Here is a 27,554-nt window from a genome sequence, read left to right as displayed (position 1 = left end):
TACTTGATGTTAGTAGCATTAGCGCATTCATATGAGTTTCCTTCTGCACGAACAAGAACGTCTTGACACTCAGGAGTTCAACCTTTGAAATTTTCACGCTTATAGAAGACATGTTTTTCTTGATAGCCCGAGCAAGAATGAACGCTTCGCGTTAAAAACACACAATTTCACTTCTTCGGCTCCCTCTTTGTGTCTAAGATGATGAAATCGCTTTCGTATATATCGACGTGCGTCGGGCTGAAAACTATTCAGCTCGTCCTCGTATCTGTTCTTTTTGACCACTGCTCACACCCTCAGTATCACAGCGATAATGATATAAGAGTGGTTTTCAATTATGTAAGTCCCTTTCGCTACACATGTCGATGCAAGAACAAAGTATTATATAAATGGGCAGGGTATGAGTAACACGAACGCGTGCTTGGGCAGGAGCACAGCTTGAATTCCGGTTATATGCTGGTCTTGACTTGCACGTTCGATTCGTACAGTGTGAACACGCAGCGAACACCAGCCAGTAACACCGCACCGCAACGGCTGCAAGAGCAATTGCCATATCTCCGTTTCAACTTGAAACAGTGAATTGAATTCGTCGGTAGAATATTTAGCACTGGAGATCCGGTTGTCCAATCAAGTATCACTGAGGCATAAAATGTCATAGTTCAGTGATAAAAGCGTATGTAGAGATTTTACGCTAGCCACGAGAGTTCTGATAATAAATATGCCTTTATATGTATATATATACTCATGGAACGATGCAACAGCACCAGAGGACACGTGTTTCGCAGTGTTTGCGGCTCGTCAGCTCTGGTAGCTGCGCATCGTTCGGAATTGGCAAACCAGGGGTCGCTCAGCGAGCGATATACACCTGATTTGATTTGATTTGATTTTGATTTTATTGGGTCATTTCTTCAAGTTAAAAGGTCACAACAACTGAGTGGTCCCTTAGCAGAAGCTAGAGCTGAGCACTCCTCAATGCCACACTGCAAGCCAGTGAATTATAATGAGGAGGAAAAAGCCATTAAAGAAACAAGTAAATGACACTAGACGTGTTTGAAATTCAAAATTACAGATTAAGATGGCTTCTATGGCTGCACGCAGAAAAACATGGACCCTGGACCCTGAGCTATATACACCTGAGAGGGTCACCATATAGCCATAGCCATGACCGCGTAGCCATATAGTCTATAGCCACACATATAAAAAGCCATATATATATATGTATATATATACACACACACACACACACACATATATATATATATATATATATATATATATGGCTTTTTATATGTGTGACTATTATACTGAGGGTTTAACCTCTTCTCGAGATGGCCAAAAAATTCTCAGAGTATTGTGTCATCGGGCAAAAAAAGGCGTCAGACGCCAGGCGGAAGGATGAATAGGTCTTTTCGTCGGAGCTCAGGTCACACACCTTTTTGCTCACTCAGTAGCGGAGCACGAAAAGATAAGGTACGTGACTCAGTTGTGTCAACTGCAAATCTAGAAACAACTCCTTTGATTTCGTCACAGCGTGCACAACGCTGGGGAATGAACGAACCTAAGAAATAATGAACGTAAAGAAAATGCACTTACTTCCACGGCTGAAGGCTACTCTGAAGTTCGTTATAGTAGGCTTGATGTCAGCTTCCAGGAAAATATTGAACTGCTGTAGGGGATGAATGAATAGAGGTAGTCGTGATTTTCGAAATGGGCATATAGCTTATTACTATTAACGAGCTCGAAATGCGCAAAAAATTCTTTTCACTACGATTATATCTCTGTAGTGGTATTTTTCGAATCCTCATGTAAGTTATATGTGACTTATGTGTTGTTATCTCATCCCTACTTTGACTTTCTTGCCGTGGCACTGAAGTCAGTCCGAGTTTAGCATGTGTAGTCTACAGCAGGGTTGCGGAGTTGCCACTCCGGAGTTGGAATGATTCCGGAATCATTCCAGATTTAGCAGAGCCCGGAATGGAATTTGAATGGAATGGTCTGGGTGCCCCGGCGGCAGTCTTGGTTTCAACGTGCTGCTTTCTGCTCGCGCACACTTTGCACCGCACCTGCACACGGTCAAGAGTGAAATAAACTTGTCTTTGTGCTTTTTCCGTGCTTGGTAGTGTCAATCTCCTCTAGCATTGCTGGACTTGCCCGTATGGTTACCGGTCCTTTTCTTTTATTGAGGGAATTAACGGAATAGAATTAGGTTGCCAAGCCATTCCAGGAGTGGGAACCGACCATACTTTTTCATTCCGAGGAATTGAAAGGAATGGAATTATCGCAAATCTCCATTCCCCGGAATGGAATTGGAACGGAATGAGATACCCCATTCCGCAACCCTGGTCTACAGAGCCACTGGCGATTCCTAACTTCGCTTTGTGCGTTGATGATGACGTGCGCAAAAGTCACAAGGTATCTAGGTGTTGAAATAGGAAGTAAAAAGGCTTTTACCTGTCTCCTCCCCAGTGCGATTAGTGAAGTTGTCAAATGTGTTCCTAGATCAAGCCACTGTATGCACCCCTCCTGACCACAGACACATTATTGTCCGAATGATTTGTCGTTCCATTCAGTCGTTGATGTAGAATGAAAAACATCATGGGCAGGTCGGAGGTAGAAATAGCGATTCAATCTTATTTCCCTATTTGGTTTCTTCTTCTTTGTGTTCGAGTGCCAATGATGGGCAACAATAGCAAGTAAGAATTCGCAATGTTTCACAACATATAGATACGCGAGGCAACGGCATTTACAAAGGCACGGATAATGCTGTTCTCACGATAACTGGCTGGCATTTTGTTTGAAAGGCATTCACAATACGCAGTCGAACGGTGCAAAGCGGGCGCTATGAGGGTTCACGTCGGGGCGGGCCGTAATAGTAATACCTTATATTATAATTGCATTGCTCTAATACGGTTGAGTATTTGTAGTACGTATTATTATTACTTATTATTAGGTATTAATACATACATTTGAAGTACTTCACGTACTATTATACTTTCCGAGAAGTATTATGTGATGTAAAATATGATTGAAGAATGACTTGTCTCAATAAGTAGTGAACAAATTTTGCATAATTCTCCTGTTTCATTCTTGGGAACGTATGAATGCATGTACGTGTGTCTTCGCGTATGGATGCATTACTAGTATTCCCCGTGTAAGTATTAGTATTACACAATGCCGCAAAATCAAAATATTATGCATTGTTATTTGGATACTCCTGAAAAGTATTATCTATTATTATTATTATGTATTATTAATTATTAGTATTATTATTATGTATCTGTATCCTAATACAAAAAGTGACTACTGCTGCTCAACCCTGGTTCAGATGCCAAGCTACACAGACCCATAAACGCATACAGACACAGTTCATGTTGTCCAGAAACAGCTTGAGATCCGAGCGCATGTCATGGGCCTTCTCTTGAATAAAGCCCAAACCTTTGCCCGCCCCAGTGCATGCGGAGATCATGAGGAAGTAGCATATCCTGTAAAGAGAACAGACATGCCAAACTGGGTCCCAGAACTTGTGACTTTTTCTTGAACATTCTGACCACAAGTGGCATTGTTAAGGTCTTTCTGGGATCCCCACTAAGTACTCGATGATGAATACGACCATGGTACGTTCTACAAGATCACTATTGTGGGAGCATCGCGGGATCTTCACGTACTGCAGCCAACACGTCACCGTTTTCACGCAGTTTATCTTCCATGCACGCTCCCAGTACAACCTGAGACAGGCTTTGCCATGCGGTTTTCAAGCCTTTATCAATATTTTAGAACAAGCAAGACTCTTCATGTGAATCGGTGAAAGAGGTTCGTTACAGTGAACGGGCTTCAGCGACTGTAGTTTGCAGTTTCCGCTTGACGGGTATAGTCAGTTGGTGTGGAACATCGCTCCCTCAGTGTAACATCTCAGTACCCCCGAGTGTTGTTTTTACATATGACAGCTGTTAGATGTTTCCTTTGATTGTCCTAGGGGTAACTATGGGTGACAGACACGCGCAGGGGGTTTATTTAGGACGACTGCTTTTAGTCCTCTATTGATTTTGTGTGTTTTAGTGTCGCAGTACATTATGAAAACCATTTTCGCGTATGTTTTTTTTTTTTTTTGCTCACGATACAAAAGAAGGAAAGATAAACGCTGGGAAACCTTTAACGTTGGCGAGTATAAGGGCGAATATAAGGGGCTAAGGGGAAATTTCAAGGAAGAATTAACACTACTACGAAAACAAAGCTACAATCGCGAACTTTATATTCACAGTTAGTTGTACAAGTTGGTACGGATTTGAACCACTTTGTGAAGTACAAGCATGTGCGGCCCGGGCAACCTCGGGATTATCTCGAAGGAAGCCGGTCAATCCACGAATTTTAGGATCGAGACTTCGCGATATTTAATGGCCGCGGTTAGGTGCTCTGGGATCGATTCGCAAAAAGCTGTGGCCGTCAAACCAAATACTTTTACAGGCTATTCGTATATGAAATATGCAACAATGTGCGTTACCACATGTGAAGTATCATAACTCTGCTTAGTTCCTGATAACATGGAGTGTTAGTAGACCATTCATAACACGGCCTTCGAAGTACTGTATCTACCACTCCCAATCAACGGACAATATCCTCCACTCTTCAACACATAGCACGGTGAAGGCCAACCATTGCAGAGAATGATGCTGTTATCACTCCTGATTTTTGGAAAGCGCGGGGTATACGCCCCTGTGACAATTAACGTAACTGCATAGAAAAGGTGTACGCATCCCATTTTGAACCAATCAGGAGGCAGAAGAAATGTCCTTCCGGACAGGGGTTGGCTAAAAGCGTGCTGTGCGGTGCACTCTTAAAAATGGACTTCACCGAATAGCACGCCCCTAGCCAACCATCATCCCGAATAACATCGTTCCCGCCCCTGATTTGTTCAAAACGGGACGCGTACGCCTTTTCTGTCCAAATTTGTACTGTGCAGGTGGTACAAAACGGCGTAGGCCTTCCGTTTTCAACAAATCAGGGGTGAGAGTAATGTCATTCGGGATGATGGTTGGCAATTAGCGTGCTATGCGGCTAAGTTCAGTTTTAAGAGTGTAGAGTACCACAGGGTGTATGAAAATAGACCTCTCTCTATTTGCCAACAGGTGACGTGAGATGGTACAACAGCGCCGCCAACTTGTTATAACTACTATACTAAAAATCAATACGTGGTAAGAAAGTGATATTAAAATATAGCAATTGATGTTCTAATAATCTTATGTAATCTCTTACATGTTATTAGTTGTATGGAGCCTTGTTCGGCTCCAGACTATCTGTAGCCCTATCTTTCGGGAAGCTCGTTCTAACGATGGTCACCGTGTTCCCGCGGCTACTGGCGGATGTTTATGACCTTAAAGGTCAGATATGCCGATTTTGAAGTGCCGTAGAACTGAGCGATACTCGCGCTGTGTGTTCATTACCGAACACTGAATATGTGTGCGAAATATCTTGCTCCAACTGTTCGTAGTTTTTTAGAAAACAGTTTTTTTAGTTCCCACGCCCGGCCGTCAGACCGTCGGCTAACCCTGCGCACGGGCGCACCGACGTCACTGCTCTCGGTTTATCTGTCTTTGGCTTGGCATGGACTCTTGGCTTGGCCGCTTGGCTTCTTTCGTTTCGTCCTCTGTGCATCGTACATAAGCGAACAGCTGTTATGTTGTTGCTAAGCCGGAAACAAAGCATGTGAATATTTTTTTTTGGCACGGCGTCGTTTGGAAAGTGCACTTCCTTGTTCTGACCTTGCCTTTTATGGGCTGGAGCGATATGATACGTAATATGCCACGGCGAAGTTGTCGAAGATACGACGGTGCTACGCGGTTAGAACAATTCATCGGAGCATTCAAGTGTTACCTATTATAAGCTGCCAAAAGTGCGAAGCTCTTGGCTGACAGTGGTGCCTGCTAATTTCCACTGCAAGGATTTCGTCCACGAACGTTATCATAGGTTACGCGCGTCTCCAGAGGCACTTTGGAATCTCGGCACGAAATCGTCTGATGAAAATCTCAGGTGCCCGACGCACAAAGTTTTGAACGTGTCACGGAGGATCAAGACAAAAAACGAGAGCATAAAAGGTAAGTCGAGGTTCAGATATAAAAAATAGCAAGCTTAATGAATCGATTGTGCAGCTGTCTGACTGCGCTTACTCTGATATAACCACGATTAGCAACACAATAGTATTGATAATCTAACTTCTGAATTACCACAGGTGCACGCTGAAGGCGGAAATGAAGCATGATCTGGCTTGTATCTGGTGCATGAAGAAATGGCTGACACGTTAGTTGCAGTCTACCTCCACCAATAGGTATGACAATGTGATGTTATAATTTGAGTATTCACCTATGTTCAACTTTTCATGTGCGCTCGCATGCAGACATCTTGACACCACTTTTAAATCTGCCCTCAAGTTACAACCTGTGCTTTCAGGGTGGAAAACAAAGGTCGCCATCCCGATTAGCTGCTATCTCCCAGTTCAAGCACTTTTGCTGTCTGGACACTGGTTCCTGTGGACGGGGTGTTACAAGCTTCACTGTCTGCTGGCTAGTTCCATCTCAAATCGAACAATCCGGTACACTTGATGTCTCGAATGAACTGGAAAAAAATATATGTTGAAGCCATCGGTGAGTTAGGAGAAATAAACGCTTTCGAAATTCTCTGCGCTGCGCGGTTCGGGAAATAGGAGAGGAGGAAAAAACTGCCTCTCATCAGACGATGTCGTCGCGCGCATGTTTGAGCGTTCCCTACAAGGCTATTTCTTGTCGCATTGTAGTAATATCTTGCTCTGGCTTTAGACCACCTAGGGCACAATAGGCTCCTGCGTCGGCAGTGCTGTGTCGCTTTTTGTTTCTCTGCAAAAAAATATCAAAGTTGACTCAAAGCGCCGAAAAGCACCATATTCACTGCAACTTTGCGGTTGATGTGAAAAACGGACAAGATTGAGCTTTATACCGTTCAACTTGTCATTCATGCGGCTATCGAATTATATATAATTTGTTCATCTACTCTGTCAGGAACGTAAGCGATACTTCTTTATGTAGCACCATACCACCGAAAAATGACGAATTTCGGAAGCCTTTATCTAAAAAACCCCACCAAAAACTTGCCTCGAAAATTTTATATGTCGTAGATAGACCCTTAGACTATGCACAGAAGAAAAATCAGAATTCGGACTTGATCGGTAGGCGCGCTGTGAATTTTTTGCCGGCACTATACGCGGAGCACATCTAAGCGGTGGCACCGTGTCCTGCGTTGCAAAATCGAATTTTCCAAAGGGACTTTCAAGTTCTGCCTTTACATAAAAATTAATTGCTATCGTTTGAAGCCGTTCTGAGCGTTTCCGTTCATAACAGTGTTGTATTCGCTGAATATAGATTATGGAGCAGCCAAATGTGCTCACATTTTTTGCGGGATGACACACATGCATCGCAAGCGCTGAGAGCCCGTGAAGAACAGAATGTTTTTGAATACTTTTGCGTCTTTGTAAGAGGTATATTTGTCCACAGTGGTCATATACAATAATATTTACAGTACACAGAATAAAAGCAAATTGACTGCGAAGAAGACAAGGTAACGAAGGTAAGAAGATGCAGAACATTCCAGGTGGATGAGAGCGCTCGTGTCATGAACTGCTCTAGGCTGTTGTAGGTGCCACTTTCCTTAATGTTACTTTTGATGGCAGGTTCTTGTCAGATTTTTCCCAAAGGAAAGACGAACGGAGCCCTCTCACAGGTCGCACAGATTTCCATTGCTTTTCTTTGGTCCTTCTGAACTTCTCTACGTCGCCGCGCGGCAGGTGAAGGAGGGATACCCTGTGCAGCTTCGCCGACAAGACGCGCACCAAGTCGGACGCATTTTGAATCGCCTGGGTCGCCGGTGAACGCAGGTTATGAATGGTTGCGGCATGCTTAACGACTCCTCCAATGCCATCGCACGCATTCTTTCCATGCCCCGGTGCTGAAAATAGCCATCTTGTCAGTGCAGTATTATTCGTCATTTCGTGCAGCTGAAATCGATTCTTGAAGTACGCGCTGGCTCCATCGGTGACGTAGACTACGCTACCGTAAATGGGGCCGTTCTCGTCCATGAAGCTGTCAATCCTTCGTACTGCAAGCAAAGCTGCTGCGGTATCGTGGTGTGTATCGTCGCTGACAACTGCGTAGCTATGAGTACCTCCCGTTGAAGTCGTGACTACGCATGTGAATATAGATATTTGAGTTTTCTTCCAATGGTAGCTCTGGACCTCGTTGGGCAGGATAACAGTTCAGTTTTCGGCGAAGTCGAAGTGGAAGACAAGGCTTCTTGGCTTCACGCACAATTTCTCTTTCCGAATAGCTTGGCGTTGTACTCCTCTTACATAATCATGGCCTATGTAACACATTGTACAGCGTCTAATTAGATCCACAAAGCCCTCGACGGGCAGAAGTTTCTTGAGAAGCCCTCCGGACTCCCAAACCGCCACCTCAAATTGATCAACTTCGTCGGAAAGTTGTACGCTGTCGGCGGTAAGGGCTTCCTTGCCAGGACATGCTGTACACTCACCGACGAAGCAACAGCTGCGAGGCGCTGGACATAGGCACAGTCCCATGAGGTAGTCCGCCGTTATCACGGCATGAGAAGCGTTGTTTATTGCCACCACGCACAGGTCAAAGTTAGTACAGTACGTACAAACACATTCCTCTCTGCATGGGCTAGTGCTAACCCATTTGGGGCGCAAAGAATAGAATTTTGTTCTGCTTAGCTTGATGTCCGGATGGGCTGCTTGAAAGAGTTGGTAGGTCTCACGGATAGAACGAGTCATGTAGCGTTTTGTTTTGTTTACTTTCGTTCCTCCTTCGCGAACTTGCACTACATCCCTGGGTCGGGGGCTCTGAACAGAGCAGTCGAGCTCGTCGTTCGTAAAGAACTCAACAGCCGCGCTCAAGTTCTCCTCGCTGAGTGGGTGCCCTTGGTACGGGTCAGGTGACGCCCATACGTGCTTGCCCAAGCGAAGCTTCTTAGACTTGCGCACCCTGTACCGTGTAGCTTCAGGGATGGCGTCCAGGATTTTCATGTCAGGCCAGGATGTGGGCAGCAGCGTCAAAATGCGGCAACGCTCTTGAAACGACGCACTTTCTTTATAGGCTCTTCTCACGTTACGTGCTACCTCGCTGCAATCCTCGCAGTTACTCCTGGACGTTGTTAAAAGATAATATATTAAACTCAAAATAAGAACTTCTACTTCACACCTTAGTTGACATACACCTTACATACATACACACATACGTACATACCCAGATGTTCCTGGCAAGGCGACACCGAAAGCGGCCTCCAGTTTACGGGCCTGTCTTTCTGCCCACTTCTTCACGTATTTCGGAGAGTTTACGCTGTGCATACGCCTCCACCGACTTCCTTCTTGGCTTTAGCGGTGTGACGTTAATGGCTTCAGATGATATATACTCATTGAGTTCTTCGACCACGTCAGGCTGGTGCACAAACTGCTCACCCTCTGAGCTTCCTTCAAATGTGGGCGACATTGCTGCGTGCCGTGACTCAGCCACCTTTGCTGCGAAGTACTTGAAGCAGCTTCTGCACAGTTGCGCCAATTCTGTTACGCCTTCGGCTTGATCCGCTGGAACCACATTCTTTATGGCAGCCACGCCGATCTCCGAAACAAAGCGAAAGTCCTTTGTCCGAAGCACTTTTTTCTTCTGTAGGAGGCGGTAGTCAGCGCAATACACTCGGTCAGCGCTGTACAATGAAGAGGCCATTGAGGTAGGTGTGATGCCAGGACGACACAGTACAATGCAGATGTCTTCACATACTCTGTACAGGGGCACCGCATGCACTTCTGTAGTCGAGGATGATGCGAAACTTTGTGTAAGGTATCTTCCGGGAATAAATCCGATTAGGACCTTCCCATGGTCGCAGCATGTCGAACCGAAGAACATATTGGACAGCGGCGCCAGTCGGGCTGTTTCGGCAAGCTTCACAAAAGGCACCATGAATTAGCCTTGAGTGTGCGCGTAAGACACTACACAACGACACTTTCTTCTGTGCGATCTCCGCCGTCCGAGGTCATGGGGCCGTAGGAAAGGAAATGTTTTAAACAATGCTGAAAGTAGCTGCGTCTCTCCTGACATAACGTGTACAGTAAATATGCCTGTTTATAATCACCCTGAATAGATATACCTCTTACAAAGGTGTAAAAGCATTCTGTTCTTCACGGGCTCTCAGCGCTTGCGATGCATGTGTGTCATCCCGCAAAAAATGTGAGCACATCTGGCTGCTCCATAATCTATATTCAGCGAATACAACACTGTTATGAACGGAAACGCTCAGAACGGCTTCAAACGATAGCAATTAATTTTTATGTAAAGGCAGAACTTGAAAGTCCCTTTGGAAAATTCGATTTTGCAACGCAGGACACGGTGCCACCGCTTAGATGTGCTCCGCGTATAGTGCCGGCAAAAAATTCACAGCGCGCCTACCGATCAAGTCCGAATTCTGATTTTTCTTCTGTGCATAGTCTAAGGGTCTATCTACGACATATAAAATTTTCGAGGCAAGTTTTTGGTGGGGTTTTTTAGATAAAGGCTTCCGAAATTCGTCATTTTTCGGTGGTATGGTGCTACGTAAAGAAGTATCGCTTACGTTCCTGACAGAGTAGATGAACAAATTATATATAATTCGATAGCCGCATGAATGACAAGTTGAACGGTATAAAGCTCAATCTTGTCCGTTTTTCACATCGACCGCAAAGTTGCAGTGAATATGGTGCTTTTCGGCGCTTTGAGTCAACTTTGATATTTTTTTGCAGAGAAACAAAAAGCGACACAGCACTGCCGACGCAGGAGCCTATTGTGCCCTAGGTGGTCTAAAGCCAGAGCAAGATATTACTACAATGCGACAAGAAATAGCCTTGTAGGGAACGCTCAAACATGCGCGCGACGACATCGTCTGATGAGAGGCAGTTTTTTCCTCCTCTCCTATTTCCCGAACCGCGCAGCGCAGAGAATTTCGAAAGCGTTTATTTCTCCTAACTCACCGATGGCTTCAACATATATTTTTTTCCAGTCCATTCGAGACATCAAGTGTACTGGATTGTTCGATTTGAGATGGAACTAGCCTGCTATAGAAGGTACGTTACATTAGTTCAGTTAATTTGTCTTTTGCACATTTTTGTTACTGTTAGCTGGATTACTGTTGGACATACAATCCTTTGGCACACCGAAGCTGATGTCGCCTCTGATAACGTTTTAGAATTTTCAGTGTCATCAACGTCCATTGAGGAAGGTGCCTTTACTATCTGTGAATCTTTAATTGAAGAATAGCCCAGAATTCATGTTAACATTGTCTACTCTTATTAATTCACTGTCTGTGTTCTGAGAGCTAAGAAAAATGGAAACTATTTATTTGTCACAGCTTCCCACTGGATGTGGTACTGGCTTGACATGTAAGCTAAAATACCTGGATTCTACAATAATTGTGTTCAACTTGGTGCATTACCGTGGGCAATGCCACATTCACTACATTTTTAGTGGGTCCGGTGCACAAATACTGTGTGCATACTGCATACATACATACTGTTCGATAGGCAAAAATACCTCAGCAGTGCTGTGTAGTCTTTTTACTCAAAGTCCATACTCTTACTGCAAAGTCACAGTACGTAGAACAGCAATGTGCAGGTATGCTGCGATGGAGATTCACAACAAAAAGAAGACTGTTGAGAGCATCTAAATTTTAATGAGACGAGACGTTCGTGCACAAGGCTGCTCTTGTTAATGTCTAACATGAAGTTACAAAATCCCGGAATATATAAAACATGTTGTAATGTAGAGAGCGAGGGTTGGTACAGACATAAAAATAATTATACAATCATATATAATAAAATAAAAAGGGGGTACAACTCCCCCCTCAACTCGACTCGACAACTCAATAACTCTACTTATTCTCTACCTTACAACATGTCATATATTCTGGAATTTTGTAACTTGATGTTAGACCTCAAGAAGTACAGCCTTCTGTGCGAAAGTCGTCTTTCTGTTGTGCACAATCATTATACAATAAATACGAATATTCATTTCTTGTCATTAAATGTTTTTTCTGTTCTTTTTTTCTGCAGTGATGAGCATCCATAAGGACACATGCCAGCAAGGGAGTCTCTTCGGGATGACAAACCCTCATCACCTCATGAGGATAGAATGGTTGACGAATGGTTCTCAAGCGCATCGAAACTTCAACAAATAATTCATGAAAAAGCAACTCAGTGCTAGCACCAGGAATTGAACCTGAACCGTCCTGCTACCAGTCAGAGATGTTACATTTCAGGCGCTCATTGACTTTTGGTGAATTACTTGTTGACTTTGTCCCAAGGTGGAGCTCGCCACAGCTCATTTGCTTATCTGTTAATGTTGTGGCGTGTGTTGCGTTTTTCTCTTTATGTGTTCCAGACTCAGAACGGTTAATTTGGATCAGGTCAGGTACGTTTCATTTAGACATGAAAAACATAAAGTGGTGTTTCTCAACACAACTTAGCAGTGGCCTTCATGCATTACTGCTACGGCCATTAAGCGTGAATGGAAAGCTGCACATTATGCATGATGTAAAACCCCCAAGACTAGGGAACACGAAGGGACAGACACAGACACGTCCCTTTGTGTTCCCTAGTCTCGGGGTTTTACATGTGCATCATCTTCACCAGCTCGCTTGCTTCCTACCATTTTTTCTGCACATTATGTTCACTCTACTTTTATCGTGTGCTATATAATCTTGTTCAAGTTCTGTGAAACGACGTGTAATGCTATAAAAAAATTCAGTACACTGCTTATGTGGGTTGAATGGTAGCGCATGAATGCAGGAATGAAACTGTCATGTTATGGCAAGTGTTTACGTATTGTACATTTAACTACTAATTTTATTGGTTAGCTTTTGCAGGCGTATCATGTCAAGCCATGTTATATTAATTTGGAACATGTTCTTCTTAGTAGCCAGAGCAGCTGATACACAGTGAGAACACAGCCCATGTGTGTTTGTCTTTTCCACCGCAGCCCTTGGGTTTCCTCCCTGATGGCTACACATGTCAGGGATAGGTTTCAGAACCGGTAGTTCCCGCCAAGTGTGAATTGCTTTTCAGGGGATCATCACGCTGGCAGATGAACCATATGGTTTAAATTATTTGCAGGACAGGAATTGCGTAGCTTCACACAAATAGTACTACTACGACGTAAGAGTGGTTTCAAATCTAGCTTTTTTGTGTTCCTGACATTATCGCACAAGATGTAGTATCCACTATGATCCTTTATATGGGGGTATGTACAGTGCAATCAACAGATGCTATTTAAAAATCTGTGTTTTGTACTGTGTTGAAATGGGGTAGTTTGTATCTGAGAGCCATAGTGAAACACAGGCAGCCAAGGACAGACTTTTGATGCCCTCGAGAAACATGGCAACACATTGCAGGGACTCTGGATGCTGCCTAGATTTCCAGAACACACAGCTCAAGGCAGCGGTTAAATAACAAATGGTTTGAGAAAACAAAGACAGTTGCATGTGTAAGCAGTCCACTGTTGGATTAGCTTCTCTCCGAGATACGTTATCTCAAAGGGAACGCACGGGCACACTCAGAATGATACTAGGGCTGCCTGTGAAATAGAATGAGGAGAGGGGGAGATATATAACCCTTTTTTCTTGTCTGTTATTCTATTGGTTAAATTGTCATTTGCTTAACAGCATATGTGTATATTCCAGAGTCTGCTAATAAATATATCAGTTTAGAGCTAGCAGTCGCACTGTAGATGTCTCATCCTGCCCTTGGCTGCTTGTGTTTCACTATGGCCATGCTTGCTATTGCAAAAACAGAAAACGAAAAAGACAATAGAAAAACACGAAAAGAACGACCTAAAAAGCTGCCTGTTCTAGTGCTCACATGGAGGAAATGCAATGAGGTAACATGTTCCATTCATGAACTGTGCATAGTAGTACATATCACAACGGCAACCGATTATTCAGATTTTTCTTGAAGTACTTTGTTTTTTGGAGCTTTGTTTGCACAGTCTATTATTGGAGCTTTATGTGATTCCCCTCTTGAGATACCTTAAGATTGCTGATGCTGTGCAGTTTGTTAATTTTGAAACTGTGCTGTGCTGAGGTACAAAAACATAATTGTCATATCTACATTTGAGCACATAGGAATAATTTGTAAGTACTTTCCTTGTTGACATTAATATTTGCACCAGGTCACAACATTGTTGATTGATGGAAAATGAAAATAAATATATTTATTTGCTTGCCAAACAATGTACAAGTGTCTTCTTTTCTAGTGAGATATTCCCTGTTTACCAGACATAAATGCGGAAAAGTTAAAGGTGCACAATGGTGGTAGAGTCTAGCGTTGCTTTTTGCCACTTCACATATATTCACTGTTATTCGTGTGCACATGTAGGAATAGGAAGGTAGAGCATGTGCTTAAAAAATTTCGTATGCAGCCACACATATGGTTCAGAAGATTAATTAGATGATGTCCAAGCATATATAATTGTACTTTATGTGCAATGGGTATGCTAACGGATTGCTTCCATGAAGCCTTTTCATTTATGTTTATAAGTTTTATTTCATATAAATTTTATATTACTTATTGTATACTTATTTTTTTTATAAATCTTATAAATTGAAAAATCAAGTTACGCGGACCCTGTAGGAGTACCCTTTGCAAATGGTTTGGTAACGTGTCTCTAACTGTAAAGGTAAGAGGCAATCGAGAATGCTGCAGACAAGGTTGCAACTTACATATTGCTTATCATGTCCTACATACAAAGCGATTTGTACAATAATTACTGAGCACGGAATTAATTCCAAGGCTGGCCAGTGATGTCACTCAAGACGACAAGTCACATAATTGCCTCTAACACTTTTACACCCCATGGGCTGCATTGTGAATTGAAAGAGCACTCTACAAAAGGATAAGGTGCACCTGATTTCTGGGATTTATGCTATGCCCTAACTCTTCAGACACCACATTTCTAAAAACACCATTTCTAAGAGGCAATATGTGCTCTGGTACTTCTTTTGCGTCTGCATAGTGTGCAACCACATGGCTACTGGAGCTTTCGTGTGCATGTTTTTGTGCGACTGTGCTCATTACAAACAATATCCAGATGTTAGACATAAAATGCAGTAGTTTGTAGCGTGCCACACAACGCAGCGTGACATGGGAGTGTGTGATTCAAAGAAAGCTTCTGGAAAATGCACAGAATCTCACAAAAAGTTTAAAATGTGATTTGTATTTCGTTTTACGTCTCTCATCGTTACATACCATCGTCGACGCTGTTGCACATTGATAAATCGTACGTAAAACTTGTGCCATAGCAGTATGCGGTTTCTCAAATACATAGCACAATTTTTTCCTGCAGGAATAAAACGCTGTCGGCATTTTCTTGCTAACACGGCTGTCGAAACGTCAGTCTCTACAATGGGCAAGTGCTGTAAAGGGGCTAACGCAGACGCGACTTGATACAAATTGTACGTGCTCACAAAACACAAACGACGAATTCCAGTCACAACATCGCACAGAGGTTGGTTCGCGAATGAGTTCGCTGCTGCTGCACTGTTTACTTATCGCAGAACGGTGGAACCCGGCTGTCCGCCATCTTCAAGCACAGATACGTGAAGCCGCGAGAAGCCGTAGCTGAAATCCACTGACAAGTACGAAGGCGCGTACACGTCACAATGCCCGTTCGGGTGCATCTACGTCATAAAAATGGCTGCGCCCATGCGTGTTTCGGAATGAATTATCTATTTTTTTTTACATGGTACTGTACCGAACTGAGAGAATGAAGGTGCATTTTGGGGAGAGCTGGATGTGGGCTTTCAGAATATCACAACCGTTTCGACTATTTGGGATATCGGCATAGCTGACCTTTAAGGAGTACGCGTTTCTCCCGGAGTACACGACGTCTTTCTCTACAAAGTAAGCGTGAACTAAGTCGTATTAACGAACCATATTCGGCTTAGGATTACGACACTGACTTTCGAGACGATGCATCCCTCGAGTGGAGCCTTTTCTTTTCTTTCAGCGGTGGACTGGGAACGCGAAGCGCATGCTGGTGAAGACACCAAAGCGACTAGAAACGGGGTCTCATTTGCGTGTGCCATTAATACAAAGAGGTGATCCGTGGCCTTCAGGAAGGAATAGGGCGTAGTGAAAACGGCGGCGCTCTCCGTCCGCGCTGTTTCGGTTCCACTACACTCTTAAAAATGAACTTCACCACATAGCACGCTCCTAGCCAACCATCACCCCGAATGACAACGTTCTCGCCCCTGATTTGTTGAAAACGGGAGGAGGAGCCTATTTTGTGCCGCGGCACAAAATAGGCTCCTCCTCCCGTTTTCAACAAATCAGGGGCGAGAACGTTGTCATTCGGGGTGATGGTTGGCTAGGAGCGTGCTATGAGGTGAAGTTCATTTCTAAGAGTGTACGTCTATAAACTTCATGATTATGTGACGGTGACGTTCTTTGGGTGAAAGTCAATTGGTTTCAAATGTTCAACTGTAGGCGAAAAGAAAAATTTCGCGTCAAACACGCGCAGTAATGAAGATGAGATTCCAACTGTCCATAGTAAAAAAAATATTGTGAATTTCAGTTTGAAAAGGTGATATCCGTCATTTTACATGACCAAACTCGAAGTTCCCACTTTCCGCGTTCTTCTGTGACAAACGGCATCTAATGGCATAATATTCTTTGCCCAGACTCACAATATCAGGGCCAGGAGACATCCAATCGTCAAAGTGTAGGAAGCGATGTTGTGCTCGTAGAGGATCGTCACATTTTGAACCCGTTCGCCTCCACAACGCCCCGTCGAGCGAATAAAGTATATAATAGGTGCTGTGACTAATTGGATGCCTGCTACCGCTAGGAGTAGATGGGAAGCCCAGTTCAACGAAGTCTGAAATCCCAGGACCTAAGGGCAGTGAAGAGATATGCATCTTGTACCGCAGTGTAACCAAGAAACTAGTTTAAGCAGAACTGAAAGTAGAATACGGTGGTATGTGCAGAATACCTCCCAGAGGACTACCTTGAATGACGCCTCTCGACTTAAGTTGAGAGGCATCAATCTGACAGCTGTTTCTATATCCTCAAAGGTTACACGACAGCTTACGTATTCAATGGGATCCGTAGATTCGTTGTAGTTGCCGCTGCTAAACGCCATGCCTGCACAAAAAACAAAGCACGAATATATTAAGATGTGTGTGAACAAGCACCGACTGCGAGTGGGGGCTTGGAGCCTACGCCCCTCGGGAACATTCCCAGGGGGGTCAGGTTCACAATTGTCACAAAAATGCCGTACGCCTCCCGTTTTCAGAAAATCTGGGCAGATAACGATATCATTCGAGATGATGGTTGGCTAGGGGCGTGCTATGCGGTGAAGTTCATTTCTAAGAGTGTAGGCTGGCTACCCGAGGGTCGCGTTCCTGGCAGCCCGTGGGCACCGCAGCATAGTAGCGCTTCTCGTGTTTGTGCAATGAGCGGCACTGCGATGCTATGGTGCTGACGCGCTGCCAGGACGCCTACGCACGGTGAATACTACCCGGTGTACATACAGTGAAGTTAAGTGATGAAGAGCAACACGTAGTTCAATGTACGTGTATCGCGTATGTATGGATGGTTGTTGTCATTAAAATACAGTTCAATCTATATTTCATAGCAACGACTTTAATTCCGTATAAATGTACCTGTTTGTAAACTTGTTTGTAATAGGAGTATTGCTCCACTTTCCTTATTTTTAGAGTCGATATAATATGACATTACCAAGTAGAAAGTTTTGAGTTTTCAATTTTTTCGACAGCGGCGCTCGAAAAACCCGGAAACACTGTGCAATGAAGTCACGTCACTAACCTCCACCGCTAAGGTTATGACTGCGAGCGGTAACATTCGTCATTCTATCGATGCGTCGGAACAGTAAACCGTGTTTACGATGAAGCTTTGCGTCGCAAAATTTGCATTGTACAGCTACACTCTTAAAAATGAGTTTCACCACATAGCACGCTCCTATCCAATCATCAGCCCCAATGACAACGTTCTCGCCCATGATTTATTGAAAACGCGAGGCTGAGCCTATTCTGTACCATTGTGCACGTGCATAATCGTGCAAAATTGGCCCCGCCTCCCGTTTATAACAAATCAGGGGCGAGAACGTTGTCATTGGGGCTGATGATTGGATAGGAGCGTGCTATGTGGTGAAACTCATTTTTAAGAGTGTACCTATGATGTGGCAAGCATATTACACATATGACTTCTGTACAACAAAATCAAGTTCCTGTCTATAGAACCTGTTAGGTAGCGCTAGTTTAGTTATATCCTCCTATATTCCCTTTTAAATTATTACACTTATATTGATATGAAATAACTGAGATGTAGTCAAAGTAGCTGTGAATGTAACAAAAGAAACCCACGCCGAAAGGAATAAGCTACTCGAAAGAGTGCTATAGGAATCTGGCAATCATGTCGATGTTGCAGCTGCTCCACCTTCCTCTGGACAAAGACCATGCAGCGATCTAGTAAAGCTTCTAAGAGCTGTCTTTGTGACCGTTAGAAGAAGATGGCAATGATTCCACCCTGGACACTGATACAACCCTGACACGAACCTGCACACGCGCACCTGTAAGAACCGGTAGTTTTTCTTTTTCTTTTTTTTCCCGTTTATGTAACCACTTCCAGCCATAGTGTACAGTCGTTTTTGTTACAACTACACCTCAACAATGACAAGGCCACCTGGAGAGGGCTCATCAAGTGAGTGAACTTCTGTGACTGATGAAGCATGCCTAAGGTTGATGTAATTGTTATTGGGTTAAAGTGTACAAGGAGGATGACATGCGTACTTGTACTGGCACCGGCTTTTGCGCTGGCTCGTTTGCACTGACAGACATAACTGAAAGCACGGGCGAAGTATGGGAAGAAATCATGTTAGATGCCATATTAAGTGTGCAACCCGGACATGCAACCGAGATGTAGGATTGACGCTGTAGTGGCAGCAGGGTCGACCATGAAAGAAACTTACGAGTGTCAATATCAGAGACGAGAAATCCGGCGATGATGCCTGCGACATAGTTCCACGCAGAAATGAAGCCCGTGTTCTCGTAGTCTTTGGCATTGTACGCGTCAGACATCTTGCAGTCCTTGGCGCCAGCGCGGACAAGCAGCAAAGAAAAACACGTTGCCCAGGTTTCAAACCACATGGTGGCTCACGCAGACCAACTACCATCAATATCTTCAATCGTGGCGGCTGTATGAGACGTGATGAAGATATCTTAGGTTAATTGCTGTTTACAGGATACATTTTGAAAACGTCATTTTTCGAGGATACTCAAACCATAAAACGAGAATAATCCGAAATACTAGAAAATCATTAAGGCTGTGCTATCAGTAACATATGGGGCGTTCCGCAGATAGGCAATGCAGGGCATCCCAGTGACGTGTGCAGCGAGTTAAGTACAATTTGCAATAGACTTTTCCTCTAGGCCTAAAAAGTTCCGCTGTATGTAACGAAGTCATTCATATGAGAGAGACTCGTAACAGACTTATGTCCTTTGCCCCAAACAATGGGGTAAGCATCATAAACAATCTACTTCGGTGGCCTTGGTTTACGCACTTTTTAAAACTAGTAGGTTCAGACTTCAGCTCTCTGGCACTACAAGAAAATAAAAACTATGAATAGTACCTATGACCCTTCTTCATGATCGTGATCGTGAGTCAGTGCTGGTTTGAATGGGATCTACCATTTCGTGATACAAGGAGAAGAGAGGAAAAAAAGGGGGACGAGAGCAGCATCTATTATCAAGTCACGTACTTAAGGGTGAAATGGAGAGGGGAAATAGTAGTCAAGGCTGTTTTAAGGCTTTCGCTGTTGCCATAAAGAACTAAGCCCTTTAAAATTGCGAATTAGGTAAGCCGGTACACAAGTAGAAGTATGCAACAGAAAAAAAAAAAAACGTATGCATGTCATTTATGAGCTCACATAAATACGCTGAGTGCAATGTTAAGACTGTTCTATACATACCGATGCGAAGAAAAGCGTGTGAAAAGAGGTTTTCGTAGAACGGGCCCTTGACATTGTGGCCTTGAGGATCTCCTCCCCAGTGTTTCATTTAGGGGGACGAAAATTTCAAGAAATCCAAACATTCGTTAAGCAGTTCGAACTACAAACATGGCCCGAGAACAACCTAACATGCACTTCAGAATGTTTATTTTACTCGATATGCTGCAAAGTAGAAGCACCGCACACGGTTAATTGTTTGACACAAGAACCCGTGCGTATGCGGTGCATGCATGACCGTGATTTTTATGCGGTGCCTAAGTCATTGTGGATGTAGTTCCGTATAGGGACCACTGGCTTTTTCAAAAGAAAAAAAGAATAAAAACAAAAATAAAACGCTTTGACGTTAAAGAGGAGCTAATTAGTAACCAAATTAAACAGGAATGACCCTCGTGTATTGCGTGAACCGTATAAAAATTAAATTTTATCGACGGTTTCTTGATGGCGACCTGATGGTGGCTGAGGACCTTCTGACCTAACCCGAGGCACAGTCTCGACGCCCGCACCGCCTAGTGCGTGCCTGGGGGGGGGGGGAGTGGGCGCCCCCCCCAATCTGTAGAACCTAACTTAACCTAACCTCACTAAAGTAAGGTAATTTAGCCCATTTCAACGACCCTACCTTTCGCAAGACGGCAACTTTCGAATCCGTTAGGCTTAGCATTCCTGTGTTTCTCCTGCGCTAAAAGTGAATCAGCTGGGGTTGTTGAAATGCGTATAAAAAAACTTCGGATATACTATAGCAATGGGACTGATTTCCGCCATCTTTAGTCAGGCACAGTCTGGTGCCCGCACCGCCTAGTGCGTGCCTGGAGGGGGGGGGGGGGGCCCCAGACCCCTCCAATCTGTGTAACCCAGACTTGTACACGTTACCGAAAAAAAGGAACTAAATACCGTTATTCGTTACCATGAAAAAAAAGGAACTAAATACGTTACCCGTTACCAAAGTAACAAATGGAACGCGTTCCCGTTACTCGATAGTAACGAGTTACTTTTACGTTACCACGCCATTACAGAGCCGCGACCATGTCTAAGCAAGGCACGTGCTCCATTTGGTCCTACAATTTCCATGGTGATGATGATGATGATTCAGGTTTTCTTGGCGCATAAGCAACGAAGGCCATAAAAATTTCCATGGAATTCGCTTTGAAGAATAGTTGGTGCTCGAAATGGGCATCGGTTATTTTTGGTGCGTTTGCTCGGGAGAGCCTCTGTGGCAAGAAAAATTGCTGTGGAAAGGCATGGTTGCATCAAATACAGCCACCTTTGTTTGATGCATGTGTTGGATGCGCCTAATTAGTAGCGAGGCCGACGTTCCTTCATTCTTTTTCTTTTCTTTTTTTTTTTTTGTTCTGTGAATTTAAGGTCAACAGCTGCTTTTATTCCCTTATTTTGGCACCACTGTTAGGAGGCTACACGACGTCAGCGGCGATATTGTGCGTTTACGTAAACTGATAAATGCTACACCAACGTCTACAAGTTGTTGTATAAACAGCCTCTTTGCATGGCTGACCTTTCCTTCCTTTTACTAAACATAACCGCCCACCCCCCGTTGTAAACCATCAAAGCAGCCAAGGTTCTCGTGCTACCTCCTCACAACACGACATTGGCTCCACGAGGTATTCGATTCATTCGTGGAAAGCAGTGCCTTTAACGTATAATCCTCGATACGGTAACTGCTACAGCTAACTAAAATATTGAAGACTCTTACCTGAGCACGCTTCTCCAAATTCGAATGCGACGAGTGGGATGCACTCGGTCATTTTAGTTTGGGAAGGCAAAGAAGACACCAAAATACTACATTCTCGTCACCTTTTGCCGCCTTCACCCTGAACGTCTCCTCCAACCCAGGCCACACTCACGTGATTATCATCTGTGCCATCGTGTAATCCAACGAGTGATCCTCACTGGAGCCCACAAGTGTGGAGGTGGGAGCGAAAATACAGGGACTAAGGTTTCTTCCAGGGATACGCGGCTAGGCCAGTGACACGGGCGAGCTGGTTCTGGAGGAGAAGGTTCTGAGACAAGAACTGTTACATTGGCGCAGCCGACAGCTTACGAACGATGTGGGTAGAGTTTCAACTTAGGGGAACCCCTGCACAACCGCTGGTTGCTAAATGCGTCACTGGAGATGAGGACATAACGTTGCCCGGCGCACAGCCCGAGCTCATCCAGTATCTCCTCGCCAAGAGAGGTGAGCGACGTCGACGAGTTACTCAAGAAATCTGTTTGCAAGGTTAACATGAAACTGGATGATTTTCGCCGGTTTGTCCTCTTACCACGCACGACGGAGAACACTTCGCCAACAGCCCCGGTTCCGGAGCTCCCTGGTCAGCTGGACCCAGCCACGATTCTGCAATTCATGAAGGACCAGCAGGTCCAAATGGCCAGGCAGCAGCAGACACTGGTGGAACTTCTCGACTCGATGTGCAACAACGGCTGCCGGCGTCCCGAAGACCTCAAGCTGGACACCTATGACGGACACTCCCAAAGTGCGGAGACGTGGTTGAAGCTTTATGAACGAGTCTGCCAGCGTAACGGGTGGACCCGTGATGCAGCTAAGATCGAGAACATTCGACCGTTCTTAACAGGCGTTGCAGGCAAATGGTACGACTTCTGCCTCCAAGGGAACGAAAACGACACGTGGCAGTCGTGGAGGGATAGCTTCGCACAGGCTTTCCACGACAACTTAGTGGATACGTGGAACGAAGCACTCGTCTACAAATATCGGGGTGATTCGCTAACAGACTATTTCTTCGAGAAGCTACGACTCCTCCAACGCGCGGAGTGCAATTTGCCTAACAGGTCAGTGGTGGCACTGGTACTTCATGGCATACCGCACGACATACGCCCGCTGGTTCAGATACGAGGACCAAAGGACCCCCAACAGTTGTTAAGCTGTCTGCAAGACGTGAGCGTCCAAACCAGTTTCCGTGCAACCCCTGCCTCCACATCGACACTGCAGGACAGGCGTGACCCGCCACCAGCGATTCCCTCACCACACCATCGTCGTTCACCCTTCCAGCGCACGGTCGCCGCTGCTGAGATTCATGATAACCAGGACCAAAAAAACCAATAAACAAGGGTTGTAGTTTCCGCGCACGGACCCCAAGCGAAACTGTCTTTTTCACCGGCAACAAACTATCGTATGTCGACCTCTTCCTTAACAAAGTAAGAACGAGAGCATTAGTTGACAGCGGATCCTCCGTAACCCTTGTGAATAGCCGTTTGATTCAGCCACGCAATGTCGAATCAGGAAGGGAAGTACAAGTGAGAGCGTTCGATGGCAGCAGCAAGCTTTTTCACCACTGGGCACGGGTGAGGCTAGGCATTTCTGACGTAGAGATAGTAACGGACGCTTTGGTTATACAAGACGTCGAGTATGACGTCCTACTCTCCCGCCCAGACATGAAGAGATTGAGACTAAACATTTACTGAGACGATACCGTCTCCGTGGATAATGAGAGACCCACATGTATGGTCACCACCCCAGTCCCAGCAATACGCACACAGGAGGACGTTACTACCTATTTCCCAAAGATCCTCCCCGTTTCAGGATACCCAGGAGCAACCACTGCGCTTCAAGTACCTTTCCGGCTCGCCGATGAAGCACCGGTTCGTCGCAAACCCTATAACATGAGCCGTGAAAAGAAAGTATGGCTGAAGACTGAGCTACAAGAGATGCTAGCTGCTGATATCATTCGCCCACCAACGTCCACCTTTGCATCCCCTATCACCATAGCGCCCAAGGCAGACGGCGCCTTTCGCTTGTGCACCGATTACAGAATCGTCAACAGGCAAACTGAGATCTTTCCGTTCCCTATGCCTCGTATCGATGATATCATTAACGATACAGGTGGTAGCACAGTCTTCTCTACCCTCGACCTCTGCAAAGGCTTCTGGCAGGTGCCACTGACGGAAGAAACCAAGCGTTACACTGCCTTTGTTACCCCTTTCGACTTGTACGAATATAATAGACTTCCGTTTGGGTGGAAGAATTCGTCCGCGTGGTTTCAAAAATTGATGACGTCCATACTCGAGCCTTACATCGGACAATTTGTTCATGTGTATATCGACGACATATTAGTGTATTCCCGATCAATGGATGAGCACAGCAGGCATCTCCAACAGGTACTCCAGCTACTACGAGAAGCGAACCTCACGATCAATCTAAAGAAGAGTGACTTCTTCAAGTCCAGTGTCGTTTTCCTGGGCAGGGCTGTTCGACGGACAGACTAAGGGCACGAAACAAGAGTCCGTAGAAAAAATTCGTCGGCTACGAAAACCGACTGACACGCATTCGTTAAGAGTGTTCCTCGGCCTCGCCGGTCACTTCCGAGCATTTATCCAGGACTATGCCAAACGAACGCGTTGTCTGAACGTACTGCTGCAAAAGGGTACCACCTTTCTTTGGACAGAAGAGTGCGAGGCTGCCTACCAGGACATGGTAGAGACTCGAACCCGGTGCTCTCTATTCCAGACTTTCGGCTGCCCTTTGAGCTCTGTACTGACGCGTCCCATTATGGCACGGGGGCCGTGCTCTATCAACGGAACGTTTCCAAGGACCGAGCACAGCAGCTCAGCGTGGTAGGATACCATTCTTATCCCTTCAACGAAGCAGAGCTAAACTATCCGACCACGGAGAAGGAGTTATTCGCAGTGGTTCAAGCCCTCCGGTACTTCCGGGCGTTCTTAGAAGGGAGGAAGTTTTCCCTATTCACCGACCACCAGCCGATCACCCATATTATCTCGTCCGCAGACTTAAAACGTCGACTTGCTAGGTGGGTCTGCGAGCTCCAACATTACGAGATGGAGGTCTACTATAAGCCCGGCAGAACTCTACTTGATGCGGACGCGCTGTCCCGACTGGGAATCGAGCAGCACACCGTGGCAGCTCTTAACGACATGACCCTTTGGGAGGGCACGGAACAACTGAGGTTTGTTAATGGAAGATTTGAGGTTCCGCAGACACTACGGCACAAAGTCCTTCGATTATACCATGACAGCCCCCATTCTGGAGGTCACGACGGCTTCTGTCGCACATACAAGAAAATCTCTAAGCGCTTTGTGTGGCCAAAGATGAAACAGGACGTTGCGAAGTACGTACGATCATGCGACAGATGTCAGCGCTACAAAATCAAGTACCGTCAACGAGTTGACAGGATGACGTTACCAGAGCACTCCCGCGTGCCTTTCGAAGTTATCCACCTAGACTTCGCGGAACTCAAGAAGAAATCCGAGGGAATAAAAAGAACGCAGGCATTTCTTCTTGCGATCGACCAATGCACACGTACCGTAGCCACACGCCCTGGTGGTGAAGACGCAAATAGCGTTATTGCAATGTTAGAGCGGCGAATGTTTATGAACACAAAAGTCAATATCTGTGACACGCCACCGCAACCGTTCCCACAACACGGGAATCGGCTGCTCCCCGCATTATGCTTCCACTAACAAACCACCAGTTCTGGAGGCTGACAAGGACCTCGGAATAGCTGACGCACTTCAGTTGAAAGAAGCAAGGAACACATCCGTGCAAGAAGCGAAGTACAGGAGACGGATGAAGCACTACTTCGACCATCGCCACAGTGCCAGTGTCCCTGACATTCAAATAGGTGACCTTGTGTTTGTGCGCACTGGACTTCCCGGACCACAATCAGTCTTACATGGTCCTGTTCCTGTCGTCCAGACACCCCATAAGCAGGGCATACTTAAAACGATTTGGTACACACACACCAACGGACAGTTTAGACTTGCCACTATTGCCAATGTGTTTAGATACCATCCCAGGAGAGATGAACCCGTGACCCCCGGCCCTTGTAGCCAGCCGGGAGACACGAGGAAGAAGAGGGGTAGGTAGGATGGGGGGGGGGGATAAAGGAGAAGGTTCTGAGACAAGAATTGTTACATAATAAACCCGGGATTTCGTGGTCCACGTCGGGTGGACCCACTTTACAACACGGCGAATCAGCGGAGAATGACAATGCCATCTCAGAATCCAAGTTTCGACGAGCTTAGTTACTCTAGTATATCCATTGGCAGGTGCTGGGAGATAACACCCACACCCACAAACAAATCCAGGGTATTTTTCCAATAATGCTTTCATGGTCAATGACATGACCGGGAAGTGTTGCAGCATTCGTCATGCCGGTCACCTTAGGACTCAACAAAAGAATGACTGTCGACCAGAGGCTCCCAGGAGCTGAACATCCACGTCAGATCACCTCGTGTTAGAAGCGTACGAGATTTCAGGAATTTCCACATACTAACTGACCATGTCGTCCATGTTGAACCCGAGCGCGAACGGAGGAAAGGAACGAGTAACGTGAGTAACGAGCTACCGATTTTGTAACTGAATACGTTAGTAGTTACAATTTTTAGAAACGTAACTAGGTCGTTACTTCGTTACCGAAAAAAGTAACTGGTTACTGGGTAACGAGTTACTTGTAACGAGTTACGTACAACTCTGGTGTAACCGAGCCTGACCTAACCTAACTAAAATGCGCTTACCTAACCTAACCCAAGGCTCATACCTTTCGCAACATTACCCATCCGAAGCAGATGGTGTTAATGAATTGCACATAAAAAATGGTTCCAGACCACATCATTTTATAATTCTTATGTTTTTAGTCTCGGTATATGGTCTCCTCTCACTTCCATGCATTATTTCACTTTTAAACACACTCACCAACATTTAAAAGCCACCAGTCCCACTGCTATAGTACAGCCAAAACTTCTAGTCCACAGAATTTTATAATTCTTACATTTTTAGATTCAGTATATGAACTTCTTCCACTTCTATGCAATATTTACCTTCCTAACCCTTTCACTAATTTTTAAAAACGAGTGGTTCCGATACGGAACTACACCCGTCATTGTTATTGAAACCTCTTGCACAGTCAATTTAGCTGCCACTTGGCTATGTAGTTCCCACACAATGAAAACGAAAAGTTCCTGCTTTGTCGTGTTCGGTACAATCACCTAGCAAACTAAGATTCACTCAATCCACACTATGGAGTGCGTGTGAGTTTACGGGAGCAAGTATGTATGTAGGAGAAAGAGATCTTACTTTTCCAGTGGTAAGCGAGAGCCACGTTATTCGATTGCAGATGGTTCGCTTGGCTGCTTCCTCTTTGCTGCTGTTCGGGATATAGTTCCTTGTTTCCCGTGCTTCTTCTTCTTCCTCCTCACACACGCAGTGGGTATGCCTACCATACAGTGGCCGTGATCCACGAAGGTAGATTGGCCGGGCGCGTTGCTGGCGAAATAGTGACATCGTGACTCGTCATCGGCATTCGTGGTCGTGATTTTCTCCTTGCTCAAGTGACGAAACACGAAAGATGGCCAGCAACGCGATATTGACACATCGGCATTTCATACCTCCTCTCCGCTTTGTATCATGGCGATAGTCTCGACACCGGATGGTCCCGAGCGAATAATATTTGCGCTTATAAAGCATAAAATGAACAATGCTTGTAATTT

General features: G+C 45.1%; 1 protein-coding gene across 5 annotated transcripts in view; it reads right to left on the bottom strand.

Moving 5' to 3' along the window:
* The window catches only part of LOC135385524 (uncharacterized), a 123,750-nt gene extending 96,530 nt beyond the window's left edge, over positions 1 to 27,220 (bottom strand). For 4 of the 5 annotated variants that reach the window (XM_064614878.1, XM_064614881.1, XM_064614880.1 and 1 more), the window contains exons 1-6: positions 27,142 to 27,220; positions 19,044 to 19,268; positions 17,145 to 17,197; positions 16,741 to 16,946; positions 3,359 to 3,479; positions 1,591 to 1,663 (exon numbers count right to left, since the gene is read on the bottom strand). In XM_064614878.1, the coding sequence (XP_064470948.1) occupies positions 1,591 to 1,663; positions 3,359 to 3,479; positions 16,741 to 16,946; positions 17,145 to 17,197; positions 19,044 to 19,221 (631 nt within the window). In that variant the 5' untranslated portion in view covers positions 19,222 to 19,268; positions 27,142 to 27,220. The remainder of the gene's footprint in view (positions 1 to 1,590; positions 1,664 to 3,358; positions 3,480 to 16,740; positions 16,947 to 17,144; positions 17,198 to 19,043; positions 19,269 to 27,141) is intronic. The other variant, XM_064614879.1, reaches the window with a different exon arrangement.
* Between the last annotated feature and the right edge of the window lie 334 nt (positions 27,221 to 27,554).

The sequence above is a fragment of the Ornithodoros turicata genome, chromosome 2 (genome assembly GCF_037126465.1).
Source record: "Ornithodoros turicata isolate Travis chromosome 2, ASM3712646v1, whole genome shotgun sequence".
NCBI lineage: Eukaryota > Metazoa > Arthropoda > Arachnida > Ixodida > Argasidae > Ornithodoros > Ornithodoros turicata.
This window is presented reverse-complemented; position numbering and strand designations above follow the sequence as displayed.